The sequence below is a fragment of the Blastocystis sp. subtype 4 genome (assembly GCF_000743755.1).
Source record: "Blastocystis sp. subtype 4 strain WR1 chromosome Unknown seqid_0163, whole genome shotgun sequence".
NCBI classification, from domain to species: Eukaryota; class Bigyra; order Opalinata; family Blastocystidae; genus Blastocystis; species Blastocystis sp. subtype 4.
Window position 1 is genome coordinate 1 of NW_014569384.1, and position 15,325 is coordinate 15,325.

The 15,325-nt window shown below is 37.9% G+C and overlaps 8 protein-coding genes across 8 annotated transcripts; 7 read left to right on the plus strand and 1 right to left on the minus strand.

The window, feature by feature from the left end:
- Window positions 1-405: 405 nt before the first annotated feature.
- JH06_3029 (hypothetical protein) lies at window positions 406-1,111 on the plus strand (the record flags this gene model as incomplete). Its single annotated transcript, XM_014671440.1, has 2 exons — window positions 406-463; window positions 546-1,111. 2 exons carry the CDS (start codon window positions 406-408, stop codon window positions 1,109-1,111), a joined length of 624 nt encoding a protein of 207 aa, XP_014526926.1.
- Window positions 1,112-1,119: 8 nt separating this feature from the next.
- Window positions 1,120-1,523, plus strand: JH06_3030 (hypothetical protein; the record flags this gene model as incomplete). The annotated part of the gene is given in 2 exon segments (XM_014671441.1): window positions 1,120-1,468; window positions 1,480-1,523. The coding sequence occupies 2 exon segments, from the start codon at window positions 1,120-1,122 to the stop codon at window positions 1,521-1,523; spliced, it is 393 nt and encodes a 130-aa protein (XP_014526927.1).
- Window positions 1,524-3,519: 1,996 nt separating this feature from the next.
- JH06_3031 (hypothetical protein) lies at window positions 3,520-4,461 on the plus strand (the record flags this gene model as incomplete). Its single annotated transcript, XM_014671442.1, has 1 exon — window positions 3,520-4,461. The coding sequence occupies one exon, from the start codon at window positions 3,520-3,522 to the stop codon at window positions 4,459-4,461; it is 942 nt and encodes a 313-aa protein (XP_014526928.1).
- A 928-nt stretch (window positions 4,462-5,389) lies between these two features.
- JH06_3032 (hypothetical protein) lies at window positions 5,390-6,476 on the plus strand (the record flags this gene model as incomplete). The annotated part of the gene is made up of 2 exons (XM_014671443.1): window positions 5,390-6,358; window positions 6,390-6,476. The coding sequence occupies 2 exons, from the start codon at window positions 5,390-5,392 to the stop codon at window positions 6,474-6,476; spliced, it is 1,056 nt and encodes a 351-aa protein (XP_014526929.1).
- Window positions 6,477-9,329: 2,853 nt separating this feature from the next.
- JH06_3033 (hypothetical protein) lies at window positions 9,330-10,353 on the plus strand (the record flags this gene model as incomplete). Its single annotated transcript, XM_014671444.1, has 4 exons — window positions 9,330-9,433; window positions 9,465-9,616; window positions 9,647-9,960; window positions 10,024-10,353. 4 exons carry the CDS (start codon window positions 9,330-9,332, stop codon window positions 10,351-10,353), a joined length of 900 nt encoding a protein of 299 aa, XP_014526930.1.
- A 51-nt stretch (window positions 10,354-10,404) lies between these two features.
- On the minus strand, window positions 10,405-11,112 carry JH06_3034 (ribosomal biogenesis protein; the record flags this gene model as incomplete). Its single annotated transcript, XM_014671445.1, is given in 2 exon segments — window positions 10,405-10,554; window positions 10,567-11,112. 2 exon segments carry the CDS (start codon window positions 11,110-11,112, stop codon window positions 10,405-10,407), a joined length of 696 nt encoding a protein of 231 aa, XP_014526931.1.
- A 328-nt stretch (window positions 11,113-11,440) lies between these two features.
- On the plus strand, window positions 11,441-13,033 carry JH06_3035 (hypothetical protein; the record flags this gene model as incomplete). Its single annotated transcript, XM_014671446.1, has 3 exons — window positions 11,441-11,774; window positions 11,829-12,968; window positions 12,999-13,033. The coding sequence occupies 3 exons, from the start codon at window positions 11,441-11,443 to the stop codon at window positions 13,031-13,033; spliced, it is 1,509 nt and encodes a 502-aa protein (XP_014526932.1).
- Window positions 13,034-13,720: 687 nt separating this feature from the next.
- On the plus strand, window positions 13,721-15,290 carry JH06_3036 (cysteine proteinase; the record flags this gene model as incomplete). Its single annotated transcript, XM_014671447.1, has 6 exons — window positions 13,721-13,795; window positions 13,826-13,970; window positions 13,994-14,286; window positions 14,340-14,518; window positions 14,549-14,636; window positions 14,667-15,290. The coding sequence occupies 6 exons, from the start codon at window positions 13,721-13,723 to the stop codon at window positions 15,288-15,290; spliced, it is 1,404 nt and encodes a 467-aa protein (XP_014526933.1).
- Window positions 15,291-15,325: the final 35 nt, after the last annotated feature.

Genomic DNA, 15,325 nt, shown 5'->3' on the forward strand with positions numbered 1-15,325 from the left:
CATTCAATACACTCTCTTTCAAGTACTCTTTCCACTTCATTCTCCATTCTACTCCATTCATCTTCTTTGATATTGATTCAACATTATCTACAATCATATCTTCACTTACTGATGTTGTACAATAAGTGTAATGATTGTAGAATTGTATTTGATATTGAATTCTTCATTGATGATTTCATTGTAACTGATTCATTTGAATCTGAATCATTTGAGTTGTGTTGTTTGTATGATTCATTCTTTGATTTTTCTTCTTTTAATACTCATTTTCATCTGTTCTATTTCGTGCTAATATCACATCACCACTGTACAATTGTGGAAAAGACAATGATACAGAAATAATTAACTGAGTGTGATTATGGGAATCAATGAAGTTTGTCGATGTTCGATTCCCTAACTATTGCGACAATGGCGTCATTCTCCGACTATACTGAACGTTCACTATTCTGGTCTGTACTTGAATCTGGTATTGAAATGATTCTTAAGATGTCTAGATTCCTTTTCCTTTCTTTTCTTTGTTGTTTCTTCTTTCTTCGTATTATTTCTAGGGGTTTTAGCAATTTCAACCGAACAGAACAATAATCAAGATGACAGTGATCTAGCTATTCATACTATGAAGAAAATGGAGATAGATGAATTGCTTGTGGAAACTCGTTCTGTAAGTCTATCTCCTCAATTAGATACGAAGTCATTAGTTCTTTCAACTCCTGAGACTCCAGCTACTTCTACTCCCACTGAACCTTGGTTCCCCATCTATGATCCTTTCATTCTTGGAGATAACAGCAATTATGAAGTTCAATCCACTTGTTTTGAACAGATCATTTCCGATCTTCAGGTCTTGAGGTTCTATCTGGCTGTGAGAGATGCTTTCCCTACTAAGGCTCTCAAGCACACTCGAGTTCTTGCTCTTTCTGGAATGACTATACCTGCTGTTCAGTTATTCCGTGCATCTCTTGCTGCTCAGACTGAGAGAAATCCATCTCCTATTGATATGTACTTCTATTCTGACTACAAGATTGTGAGATATGTTGATGCTACTCTTGCTATTCCTCTCATTTCTCTTTCTGAATTCACTCGTCCTTCTCGAATTGTATTTGGAGATGGTTCTCATTGATTCAATGGATGATTGATAATCGTGATAAGGGATACTTCAAGAATCTTGAGTATCTCCAAGTGACTGGTCACAAGACGGCTGCTCATGATGTTTCAACAAATGTTGAATCTATGATAACTACTATTGTTTCAAATCTTCATACAATGTGTACTGATAAGATGAATTTCCCTAAATTGATTCAGATGAACTTCAACAGTAATGCTTACAATGAATACAATGATGGATTCGATGCTGCTTTGAGAGGTGCCTGTAATCGAGATGAGACTGGAGTGAGTATTCGTGCTATGCAAGTGACTGTTATATATCCTTCATTATGTTCTACTATAAATACTGATAATCTAGAATACTATGATATGAGTAATAATCAGGAAGTGAATCAATGTCGTTTCACTTGGAACTGGGAGATGGGTGATACATTTAATACTTATGGTGATGGTCCTTATCCTAACGACGAGACTGAACTTTGTGATGGTACTACTACCGGTTACCCTCCAAGTAATGTTCACTACTCCACAAATACTTATCTGTTTCTTGTTGGTGTATCCTGTTCGACTGGGCTTCCTTCTTATCAAAATCGTGTTCTGTATTGGAGTATTGAGCCAGCGGTTCTACCTGAAGGACTTGTATTCAATGGAATCACTGGATTGATCTTGGGAACTCCTGTTACGATAGCTTCACCTTCATATTATACTATCCAAGCTTCTAATTCTTTTGGATCTGACTCTGTGACCATATCGATTGAGGTGATTCACCCACTCATCTCTTATAATCAAACCACTTTCATTCTCAGTACTGGTGTGTTTTTCTCTCTTACTCCTACACTCAGTGAATTTGTTGATGTGTCTATTGTATCGGGATCTCTTCCTTCTGGTCTATCTATCCATGCTTCTACTGGAGTCATATCTGGAATTCCTACTCAAACTGTCACATCTCAAACTATCAATATACGTGCTCAGAATATATCTGTGTCTCAGACTGTTTCTCTCACCTTTACTGTTCTCAATCCAATTACATCATTCTCATATTCACAATCTGAATATATCATTGCTCAAGGACAAGTGTTCTCAGTAACTCCTCTAATCAATGGAGAAGGAGCAATGTTCTCTGTTGTATCAGGATCTCTTCCTTCTGGTCTTGTTCTCAATTCATCCACTGGAACTATCTCTGGAACTCCTTCTCAGTTAGAGACATCTCGATCTGTCACAATCAAAGCTGAGAATGAAGTGAGTAATCAATCATTCACTCTTGTATTCACTGTTATCACTCCTATCTCATCATTCTCTTATCCTCTATTCCTCGTAATGAAGCCTTCACTTGTACTCCATCAACTACTGGATCCAATCCTTCATATTCTATCATTTCTGGTTCTCTTCCTATGGGTCTTGTACTAAACAGTTCTACTGGAGTAATTTCTGGAATTCCCATTCAATCGGTATTCTTTCAGGCTGTTACAATACAAGCCCAGAATGCGGCAAGTAGTAATTCCTTTGTTCTTTCGTTTTCCGTTTTGTTAGCTGTGACTCTCGCTTATCCACAGTCATCATATTCCCTCCTTCGCAATTATGACGTCTCAATAAGTCCTTTCTTTACTGGAGACAGTCCATCATTCTCTATTCAGTCTGGTTCACTTCCGTATGGTATTATTCTGAATAGTTCTACTGGTGTTATCTCTGGAACTCCTACTCAAGTTCAGTCATCTCGATCTGTCATTATCAAGATCCAGAATTCCATTAGTAGTGAGTTATTCACTCTCTCTTTCACTGTTCTTGCATCTATCTCATTATTCTCCTATCCTCAATCATATTATGTCTTCCGTCTTGGTCAGTCAGTTTCAATCGTACCTAATATTGATAGTAGTAGTGTTGTGTTTACTATTGTATCGGGATCTCTTCCTTCTGGTCTATCTATCCATACTTCTACTGGAGTCATATCTGGAATTCCTACTCAAACTGTCACATCTCAAACTATCACTGTTCAAGCAGAGAATAGCGTAAACAATAAAACATTCTCCCTTACATTCACCATTCGCAATCCAATTACATCATTCTCATATTCACAATCTGAATATATCATTGCTCAAGGACAAGTGTTCTCAGTAACTCCTCTAATCAATGGAGAAGGAGCTATATTCTCTATTGAATCAGGATCTCTTCCTTCTGGTCTTGTTCTCAATTCATCCACTGGAACTATCTCTGGAACTCCTTCTCAATTAATAACCTCTCGATCTGTCACAATCAAAGCTGAGAATGAAGTGAGTAATCAATCATTCACTCTTGTATTCACTGTTATCACTCCTATCTCATCATTCTCTTATCCTATTCACTATTCCTCGTAATGAAGCCTTCACTTGTACTCCCTTAATCACAGGATACAATCCTTCATATTCTATCATTTCTGGTTCTCTTCCTATGGGTCTTGTACTAAACAGTTCTACTGGAGTAATTTCTGGAACTCCCATTCAATCGATGAGGGTAAACTCTGTGAATATTACTGCAAAGAATGCAGTGAGTGAATATTCATTCACTATATCATTCACAGTTCTGTTGAGTCCATCATCACTCCTATATCCTCAATCACTCTATTATCTCCCTATAAATACTTCATTCATTACAATTCCCATGTGTGATGGAGACAATCTCTTGTTCCAGATTCAATCAGGATCTCTTCCTTCAGGTCTCTCTCTCGATAATTCAACTGGAACAATTTCAGGCATTCCAGTTGTTCCTACAACACTTCTAATGATAATGGTGGTAGCTCATAATGAAGTGGGATTGGTCCGATCTTCTCTCTCCATTCTGGTTCAAACTCCACTCTCTAATCTTCACTATCCTAATCCTTCTTTCTCGATCGTGAAGGGACGAGCATTTTCAACCATTCCAGTCCTATTGGGTGATGCTCCAGTCTTCAACGTCAGTGTTGGCACTCTTCCTGAGGGTTTATTACTGAATTCGGTGTCAGGGGAGATTTCTGGTATTCCTCTTCAAACTTGTACATTATCACTCATTATTCAGGCCAGAAATGAAGTGAGTTTTATTGAAACAGGATTATCCTTTGCAGTGAATGTTCTCGCTACAAGTACTCTTATTCTCATCTGTATTGGTGTTATTGTTGTGATTCTACTCATTGTGCTATTGATAACTATATCAAAGAGGAAAAGGAAAACTCTTCCTGTGAAGTCTTTGAGTGATGTGAAACCCTTAGAGAAGCGGATAGTTTATAGTGATGTGATGCCTTCATCTTCTGTTCAACCGACAGTAGTAACGGTTGTTGGAAACGAGTCGCTTACTAATAACAATTCTTCAGAACCAGCTCCTATTATCATTAGTCTTCAACCTGAGTCTTCTAATTAGTTCATAGTCTTATGTTTGTTGATAGGCCTATTGTTAATCATATTAACTTAGTCTGAAAGAGAACAGATGAAAATGAGTATTAAAAGAAGAGAAATCAATGAATCATACAAACAACACAACTCAAATGATTCAGATTCAAATGAATCAGTCACAAAGAAATCATCAATGAAGAATTCAATATCAAATACAATTCTTACAAACAATCATTATATTTATTGTCAACATCAATAAGTGAAGATATGATTGTAGATAATGTTGAATCAATATCAGATAAGATGAATGGAGTAGAGTGAAGAATGAAGTGGAAAGAGTACTTGAAAGAGAGTGTATTGAATGATAATAAGAATTGTATGTTGAGTTTGAATTGATATCAATGAGAGATTCTGTTTCGGGAAGAAGCCCATCAATTGGTATGAATCATTTGAATTGAGGATCTCCTTTCTCTTATATTCATTCAAATGGAAGTTTAGAAGTTCTTCGAAGTCCCGCGATTCCCTGTGATTTCAGTAGAAATGAAGTGCAGTTATAATGGATCAGCACATGGCTGAAGGTAATCAATAGCATCCATCATGATCGAGTAGTGGAATTACCCAAGAGAAGAACCCAGTGGTATAATCTTTCTGGATATGTTACAAAAGGAGAAGCAATTCGAAAACGAATAGATGGAAAGGATTATGAAATTGTGCGATTTCAAGGAGAACACGAAAATGAGTTTTGTGTGTATGAGTTGAAGAATGAAGTATATGACGGTCGAGCCCAACTCTTTGATGATGGAGTGTTGAAAATGGCGTGGATAATGAAGGATGGTAAACGAGAGGGACATATTTATCTGTATGACAAAGGACGATTATGTAAAGAAAGTCGATGGAATTATCTAGAATCAGAAGATGAAGAAAAGTGGATTGTTAACAATAAGGATAAACAAGTGATGGTGATATCTGATTGTAAATCGAATAGACCATTGTATGTTGGAGGATTTAATGATCAAATGGAACGAGAGGGATATGGTATGGAGTATTCTGATGGATCGATGAAATGGAGTGGATATTGGAAGAAGGATGAGTTGATTCATATACATCAACGAGTTCTGAGTGAGGATGAAATGATTGAGTATGGAGGAGAGAAGACTGACAACAATTGGAATGTGTTGGATCGTAGACCAGTTTACAGAGGTGGTTTTGTGTATGATAGAGAGAAGAATCGACTATTAAGACATGGCTTTGGTTGTATCTTAAATGAATGGAATGGAGTCTGTATTAAGGAGGGTGAATGGAATATGGGAGTACAGGTGGAAACAAACCAAGTTGAATTAAAGAATGGTAGATATAATGAAGGAGAAACAGATGAATCATTGAGAATGGTATCATCTGGTTTTGTTTCTCTTCCAAAGGGAGAGAATAGTAACATTGCTTTACATTTTCCAGATGGAGTATGGAACATTGAACCCAATTCTTATATTGAGAAGGATATCAACGAATGGAAGATATTCTCTCTTCCAAATTTGAGACAACTAGTTATTGGTGATGGTTGTTTCAGATTTGTTACACAATTCGTTCTGAGTGAACTGAACGAGCTTGAAACAGTTACCATTAAGAAGAAGTGCTTTTGTACTAGAGCAAAACTCACATATTGTATTCAGTATTCTATCTTTTCGATTTCTAACTGCCAGAGATTCAGGGAATTAAGATTGGAAAATGATGTGTTCTATAGTTGTGAGACATTTGAATTGTGTAATCTGCCATCCTTACTAACGGTGAGTATTGGAAATCGAAGTTTCCAGTATGCATGTTATTGCAAGTTAAATGGTATTCCCTCCTTAAAGAAATTGGACATTGGTAATAACTGCTTCAAGGATAATTACTTTTTTGAACTAGATGGATACAATGAATTAGAATCTGTGAGAATAGGGAATAAGAGTTTTACTATAGCGCCTGATAGATGGCTTTATTACTTCCAATGTGGAAAGTATCCAGATGCGAGAGGTGGATTCAAACTCACTAACTGCTCCTCTCTAAAGGATCTACACATAGGAGATGATACGTTTTCATGGTATCGTCATATATCTTGGAGTAATCTTCCTTCACTTGAATCCATTAGTATTGGCAATAATTGCTTCAGGTATGTAACTGAGTTTCACTTGGTTGGATTGGATGAATTGGATACTCTACAAATTGGAAATAACTGTTTCATTCCTGTCACTAATCCATTCGACTTGACCGCTAGTGAATTTAGAGTATCGGATTGTCCTCAATTATGCAGAATTGAAGTGGGACAGTACTCTTTTTATCATTTCAAATCGTTTGTATTAAAGAATAACCCATCACTGAGCAATATTCAACTGGATGACAATGTTAGCAAGGGTTGTGAGACTATAATCTTCGAGGGTACGGATGATGAGTGATTCATAACCAGATCTTCCACAACTGTATTCAATAACACTGGGTGAGAAAGCTCTTTACGGAAGTTGGGAATATACAAAAGGGGGATTCAAACAGTACCATGCTGCACTGACAATGGAGAGTACGAATACTGCATGATTGATCACTCAGATCTTCCCTCTTTAACTCGGTTCATTGGAAAGGGTTCCAACTTTATACAAGTTGGTTCTGTTACACTTGCAAGTACTTCTAGGAATGGTCTTTGATTTAGATGTTTGCGAGAAAAGACCTTGCAAAATCTCTTTTCCCAGTTCTAATAGCGAAAATGAGAAAGCATTCTGTAATGTCTACTTGCTAAATGTATCATCAGTTGGTGTGTTACCATATCCAGTCTCTCGTACCCTTGATTATTACATCCGAGAGGCTAGTAATCATTTGAACAACTAAAGTCATGATGTTTTTTGAAACAATAGAGTTTTTAATCGATGATTCGATTGATCATTCCTCATTATTACAGTTTGTCAATGGGCTATTATCCGAATAATGATATCTGTTTCATAAGACTTGACACTCTCTTACATGTATCCATTTAGTTACCAGTTTCTTGATTTGACTTTCCCGAAATAGGACAGTTTTTGAGGATTCATAACGGTTGTTTTTGGCACTTTTTCTGGCAAGAAAACACACTCTGTATCTTTGTTAATAGAAGATGGAGAAGTCTGACATTTTGTGGCAGGGGTAGATACAATTGTAGAATGCAGAATTAATCTCTAGATGGTTGTTATCTACAGGGAAATCGCAAACAGATTGGAAGAAGGTATAATGGTTCTCCATCAATATCATTTGAAGAGATATTTTCAGTTTTCTTCGAAACAGTTGTCTTATCACGATGATCCCAATTCTCCTCCTAAAGGTATTTTTGAGTATTCGAATAATGCTTGTAATAGTAGTGCGTGATGATATCATATTCAGATATTTGTTGGCTTAAAGAAGGTGTCAACTATTGTAAACAACAGTATCTCTTTTCAAGGTATTGAATTTAAATGATAATTGGGATCATTTGTAGAGGTCAAGGATCAGGTCCTGTATTGTCGTCTGGAGATATGACAAATATGTTTATCTTATTTACAAACACTACAATCCTTCAAATTGGTTGTGCTGATACTCAAACTACCACTTTACGCGAAGTTCTTCGCTACAAGTTTCGGGCTTGTTCTGGTAGTGAAAACTATTATTTTATCATCATAGTAATTGCAGCAACCGATATTTTCCGCAAGAAGAACAAGTTCCAGTGGACAAAGAATTTCATGGCAGTGTTGACATCTCGCGATATTCTCCTTTTCGAAAATGATAAGTACATCATATGAAGTTCTTGAACTCTAGATTGGAGGTGATTGTGTCAAGAATTACTCCTGTCGATCTCAATGATTCAGTTCAACAGTCCACAGGAACAGAATCGAATTATAAGTGTCTCCTTGAACTGAAAGTCGGAGACAAGCCTCTTCTTCTCAGTACAGGATCGTCTCCAGAGAGTCAACAGTATTGTGGCGAGCTGTATCATGTTCTCTTCTTCGTATTGAAAGGGTTTCATCCTCTTCTTCCTCCACCTCCATCCATTGCCTGGTCACTTCCTTTACTGACTGCTTACAACAGTGGTTTGTTTATGAAAGGAATTTTTGAGCGGGAAGCTGTGTATCAGGGTGTTCAAGAAGAGATTCGTCCTTGGGTTTGGAAGAATTTATGTGAAGCCTTGTTGAAAGGGAGCGTAGTACTTTCCAAAGATGATATCCAGACTCTTGTAAGTACTATTTCATCAATTCCAGATTCAATAGAGGAGGATATCCAGAAGATCTGTTCAGAAGAATCGATTCGAGAAGGAGTTCGCTTATTGTCACGATATGTGATAGCTACCCAAATATCCTTAGTAATGCATTCAGACTCTCCTTAACTATTACCCATCATTAAAGAACCTTAAGCCATTATGTGTACTGGCTGGATATCTTCTCCAAACATTACCTGAAGATGTGGCTATTATTGTGTTCCAAGCATTTTCTCAGAAAATTCTACCAATTTGGTTAAGTGATAATATCTTTCAACAAGTAAGCATAAGAGTTCTAATATGATTTAGATTGAAACAAATGTCTTTTTGAATGTGTTTGGTCAATTGCTTCCAGATGTGATGCATTGGAGTCAGTCTCATCAGATTGATTGGAGTCGTGTATTGAGACGATGGATAACTGCTATGGCAACAATGATGTCGAAACAGGTAATGAATAAGAGAGGAATCAGATCTAGTGTATCAATCGATTGTGGAGTATTCTCTTCTTTGAGGGTTATGGTTCCTTATTTCCATTGATTTTATCCATTATATCAAGCAATAAACACTTATTGTTGTCATTACCATCTTCAACAGATTGTCAAAAGTAGTCCTGTTTTTTATCCATCAGTATCAGATATCTCGAGATGGATTTCTTACCAGCAGTCAAGAATATGAGTGATATTACAAAGAATTTCCGTGTATTGATCGCTCCAAATCAGCCATCATCTCGCTTTTTCGACATTTCTCATATTCGTAGCTTGCGAGTTCAGTTCCTGTTGGTCTGATGATTGAAACTAACACTGTAGAGATGTGTATGTGAAAGAACTTCAAACAGTGAACATATCTACAAAGCATAAAGTTGAGTTGATTGAATCCCAAATCAATGATTGTGAGAAGTATCGTAATGCATTGGATACTTATCTTTGTGACATTCATTCACAGATTGAATCCATTCGAGGTAAAAATCTAATGCACTTATGAGAAATAGAATCAGCAAAGAATGATCATGACATTCGTATTCAGTTACTTCGATTACAACGCATTGAAGAGATGTTTACTGAGTGTCGACCTCATTTCATTGCTCTTAAGCAGTATCTCCAGCGTTATGTATCACCTCTTCATCAGTGTTCTTTTGTTCTCCTTGATGCTTTGGACTCGTTAGCTACAATTAGCAATACTTCATCATGTATTCCTGAAGGGAACCAGATTGATGCGCTACGACAAAATCTTACTGAATTAACCGTGAATATTCGTTTTGTAGGTCTTCGTGCAGATATCGTGACTATTTTGATGGCTTCTCAAGTATGTGTATGGGAAGTGATTAGTATAGCATGGCAAGTATTAGAAATGCATCTGAGGTAAAGGAATCGGAAGGATATAACATCTAGAAAGGTTCATAATGAAATGAGTTGGATGAATTCAGTGGAAATGACAGAGATGATGAAAACAAAGCAAGATTACATGTCATTTATGTATGATAGTGCTTTGAGAATTGCTCAAGTGTGTGGTTCATCGATTCTTCATTTTATCAATTCGATTCATAATGATTTATTTGCTACATTTGTGACAGATATTATTCCTGAAATGAAAGAAGTATATGAGGGATTACAACAGAAATGGTCGTCTGTTTCTGAGGAAGAAGATTTGAAACAGGAGTTTGATCGATTGGTAAAGCAGACTGGGTTTACGATGTAATTGCTATCGCTACATGTTTGATCAAACAACAGAATAAACTAAAGAGAGACCTTACATTTTAACAACCTTCTTTGTCTTGGGATTCCGTTTGACGGGCTTTTCCATCTTCTCTTTCTTATCCTTCTTCATTTCCTTGTCCTTCTTTTCTTTCTTGTCCTCCTTCTTTTCTGACTTTGCTTCCTTCTTCGTCTCCTTTTCTACCTTCTTCTCCACTTTCTCCTTCTTCTTTCCTTCCTTTTCTAAAGCAGCCAATGCCTCCTTATAACTCTTATTTGTCTCTTCCAATACCGAAGAATCCTTTCCAGATGCCTTCATTTCATCAATCTGCATCTGAATCTTCTCCAACTTCTTCTGAAGTGTTGTCTTTACTTCGTCAGGTGATTTACGAGCATTCATAGTATTGGCTGCTTTCTCTGCAGTGTTCACAACATGGAACTTCCGGTTCGCTCCTTTCCAGATATGCTCATCAACAGCTTCTGCCTTCATCACCTCACAAATAAGACGACGACCAAATAAAATGTAATTGTTCATAGTACTTGCAACAATCTCTGCCACATCAGGAGTTTCGAACTCAATGAAAGCATAATGTTTGGAAGCACCACTCTTTTTATTTCTGGATAATCTTAAATGCTTAATAGGACCAAACTGGGTAAAAAACTGACGCATCTGAGGCTCTTCAAAGGCTGCAGGAATATGACCAAGATAGACAATAGACGTCTTCTTCCCAGGTTTTACAGGTGCTGATGGAGCTTTTGGCATACTTGATCGTAAGGAATGTACTGTAGTCTTGAGAATCGGTGTTTGATCAAATATACGAACATCTTTTGGAATACCATACTTCAGGTTTCTAGATTCCCACGGGGATACGGGAGTTGTCTTTTTAGTTCATGAGTTCTGTATCTGTGGTTATCACTGTCTTCTCAAGTGTAGAATGTCAGAATCTTATGTAGAAGGGATATCCCAAAGTGATATACTTCGAGAGAATGCCGGAGCTCTTCTTGACACACCGACAGTCCAAGCAGGAACTATTGAATCAAATGGAGATAAGGGCAGTTATAAGGCAAGATTATCACCTCTGGATCTTAATATGAATTTGCATTTGTCTTATTTGGAGGGAGCAGGACCTGCAGAGGATGTACTTGGTCCGAATGATCCTTACATCGATGATGATCTACTTCAAGATGATGTTTCAGCAAGTTATCCCTTTCAGTTTCAGCAACCTCAAGGTGCTGAGAATATTCGATCTATGTATAACAAAGGAGCATTTGGAACATTCAGGAGGGCAAATCCCGATGGAGGACCTTACTTGGAAGGTGGATCGTTTTCTAACTTTTCAAATAGTGGTTCTTTTGACTATCCTTCAAGTTACCCTGAGAGTCATTCTGTTCCCCGTTCTATGGGAAGTCCTCACCCTATTGGTGGTATTCTTCCCGATGAAGTGGAAGATGATGGGTTGTTTATTGAATCAATGCCAGGTATTGCAAATGAGAATTTTGTGAACCGCATGTATGGTAAAACAGCTGTGGGAGACACTCTTTGTGATCCTCTTACTTCTTCTCGCAATCATTCTCCTCGTCCTTTCGATATCCAACCTCGTCGTCGTAGTTATGTCCATGAAGATCGTATCACACCAGAGATTCGTCGTAGTCTCCCTTCTCAATCTTACAATTCCCTGTCTGTGTTTCGTGATGGTGGTATTGGAATTGGAGGTAGGAACTATTCTCGTACTAATACTTCCAACCCTCTAGGTGAGGAGGATGGGTGGACTCGTTCCCACTCATTATCTCGAAACATGGATACACTGGGATACACTCGTCCTCAGTATTCCCGTGCTAGTTATTCAGGTCTTCGTTCTGGTTCGTTAACCCGATCTCCTCCAGGAATGGATGTGGCGCTTAATGATTACAACGACGGGTATAATATGAACTACTCAGGAAGATTGTCTCCTCATCGTGTTGCATCAATGGAACGTCTCTCTAATGATCTGATTAGCTCGCATGACTTGTATACAGGACGAGGAATGCCTCAGAACCATTCTTATGTTGATTCTTTAGTAATGTTGGACGACTCTGAAATGCCTATGTCCCGTGCTAAGAGCATGATGTATTTAGGTGACGGGGACTTTGAATTTAATTCCTATCCCTCTCTTGCAGGGGATGAGTATCATTCTTCTCGTCCAGAGAGTAAGAACGAAGTGTCTGGCTCATTCCAAAATTCGATTCCTGAGACTATGAAACAAGTGAAGGAAGAATCTACTGTTGCTGGAGCTTCTGTTGAGAAGGAAGCTGATTGTCAACCATCTTCTCCAGTCCTTGAATGGCGTCAACATACTTTGCCATCTCGTGATAGTGGTCATTTGGTGGAGCATAGCCACATATCTGAGACCAATCATACATCGGAACATAATCACACATCAGAGCATAATCATGCATCAATCTCGCCTCGTCCTTCTAACGAAGCGAATCGATCGGAACATCGTACATCAACTTCACCTCACCCTGATGAAGAGACAGAAAAGAGGACACATGGCAAGTATCGATTCCCTTGTCGTGACTTTGAAAAGGGTGTTTGTTCACGTGGAGCTGCTTGCAAATTTTATCATGATCCAGCAAAAGGTAGGAATGAACATGGAGTTTCATGATTAGCTGTTACCACTCCTGATGTCCTTTTCCTATATTGAAATGATGTATAGAAGATTCCTATTTGTCGTGATTTTACGAAAGGTAAGTGTACAAGAGATAATTGCCGTTTTCGTCATCCTGGAACGTATGGATCGTTATAATCAATTTAACAAATAGTCATAAGGATAATGTACTGATGGGTAATGAAGAACCATCCTCACCTGAAGAGTTGGACATGATAATGAAACAGTATAGTTCTACTATAAAACCGCGCACCCACTGATCTTTGTCTTTTTCTTTGGACAATTAGTTTTTGCTCTTGCTCATTGTTTGTTCATTATCCTTCTCATTGATTCCAATTTTATGAGATTCCAAGGTACTTCTTCTCCTTCACTTCGTGTTATATATAGACCATGTTGATGGTACTCCTTGTTCTGGGTATTGTCTTGGTAGGTTTCTTTGTTTAAATCAGTTTCTAATTGATAGCTCTAACACGACATGAGTATCTACTTCGGGGTCTCGAGAATCTAGGCAACACATGTTATCTTAACAGTTCATTGCAGCTATTAGCTTCATCGAAACCATTTTTGGAGTGTCTCTGTTCTTGTAAATTCTGTCTTGATGAAGATGACGAAGGACATCTTCAGCAGTCGTGCAGTTTTGTTCTTTCTCTCATTGAAGTCATTGAAAGTATCTGTGGATTTGTAGAAGTACCCTTTCTAGGCATTACCTTCAAACCATGCATTATGTCCTTTAGCATTCATTCGTTCTGTCTCACCTTTACAGAGCTAGATAAGTCGTTTGATGATGATGACCAACATGTAGGTAAGAGTTGGAATACTCAGAAATAGGATGCACTCGAAGCCATTCAGAGCATCATGGAGTTGCTTGAAAAGGATATTGATCGAATCAATGAACGGCGACAGCAGCAATGGGCATTTCGTAGCTCTGTTCAACAGATTGTTTCTGATACCAATCATAATGATACTTGTATAGGTGATGATAGTGCTTGATTGTAGTCATTCCCATTTCGATTCCTACTTCTGGACTTTTGTCAAGTTTAATTATTTGTTCTCGTTGTGGTTCGAGACGTCAAATCAATAGCACTCCTTTTTTCTCTCTTTCGATTCCTATTGTTGATGCTCCTTGGTGGCGAGTGGATCCAACCTGCCGTCAGTGTTACAAGAATCTCTTTAAGCAATTTGATATAGCTTCTTCGTGCTCAAATCCGGTTCATCCAACTCTTCTCGATTGTCTTCGGGAATTCACTGCCTGCGATGAAGTAGAAGGTGTTTCGTGCAAAGGGTACCCAGTTGTTTGAATTGCTGACATAGATGTGGTTTACTGAATGCACTTTTGACACAGGATAATCAAGAACAACAAGAGCATTTGATCCAATCGCTTCACCGAGTACGGTCTTCTCATGATCTTGAAGAAGATGTAACTATGGAAGTAAAAGAAGGAAGAGGAACAATCCAGAAATATGAGCTAATTGGTCGGCCTCCGCGAACACTCCTTCTTCATCTTCAAAGGAAAGTCTTATCGTATGTGTTTGAATTGTTATTCACTCACAGGAGGTATAGTCCCTTTAATACTAAATGTAATCAGTTGGTTGAGTTTCCCATTCAATTTGACCTACGTGAATACTGTCTCTTTTCTCAAGTTTTAGTTATTGAATGGAGTCATCTTTAGTCAGTTCCTTCTTCTCATGCTCGGACTCTCATGAAGGATTCAACATCTCAGCGAGAGGAGAGACGTTTGAAGCGAGTAGCTTCATGGAAAGAAGCAGTACATGGAGAATTATCGGAAGAAACAATACAAACATTTGAAAAGTACTTTACTGGAGGTGAGGAGTATGGTACATCAAGGAGTCGAAGTGGTAGTATCGATAGTTGTGGAAGCAGTTATGAAGATGTCTATGAAATTAAGGATGAGAATGCTCTTTCATTTAGTGATGAGGAGATGGATCAGTCCACTCAAACAAGTGTGTTTCAAGACAACCTTTCTTATCATCCTTATGTGAATGATAATCCATTTCGAGGAGGAGGTGTTCCATTGATATACAGTATTACAGCAGTTATTCATCACTTGGGAAGTGGATTGGGAGGTCATTATGTATGTTACCGAAGGATACGGAGAGAAAAGGAAGATAAATGGTACTTGATGAATGATCAAATTGTGAAGGAAGTGAACTGGAGTGATGTAAATACAAACAACATTTATATGGTTCAATACGAATTGGAACAAGATAACTATCACTGTTTTCGAACAAACAGAATACTAAGAAAGAACAATTATCTAGAGCAGTCGTTATAATCTTGAACAAAAAACCCTCGCTACCACAATGATAA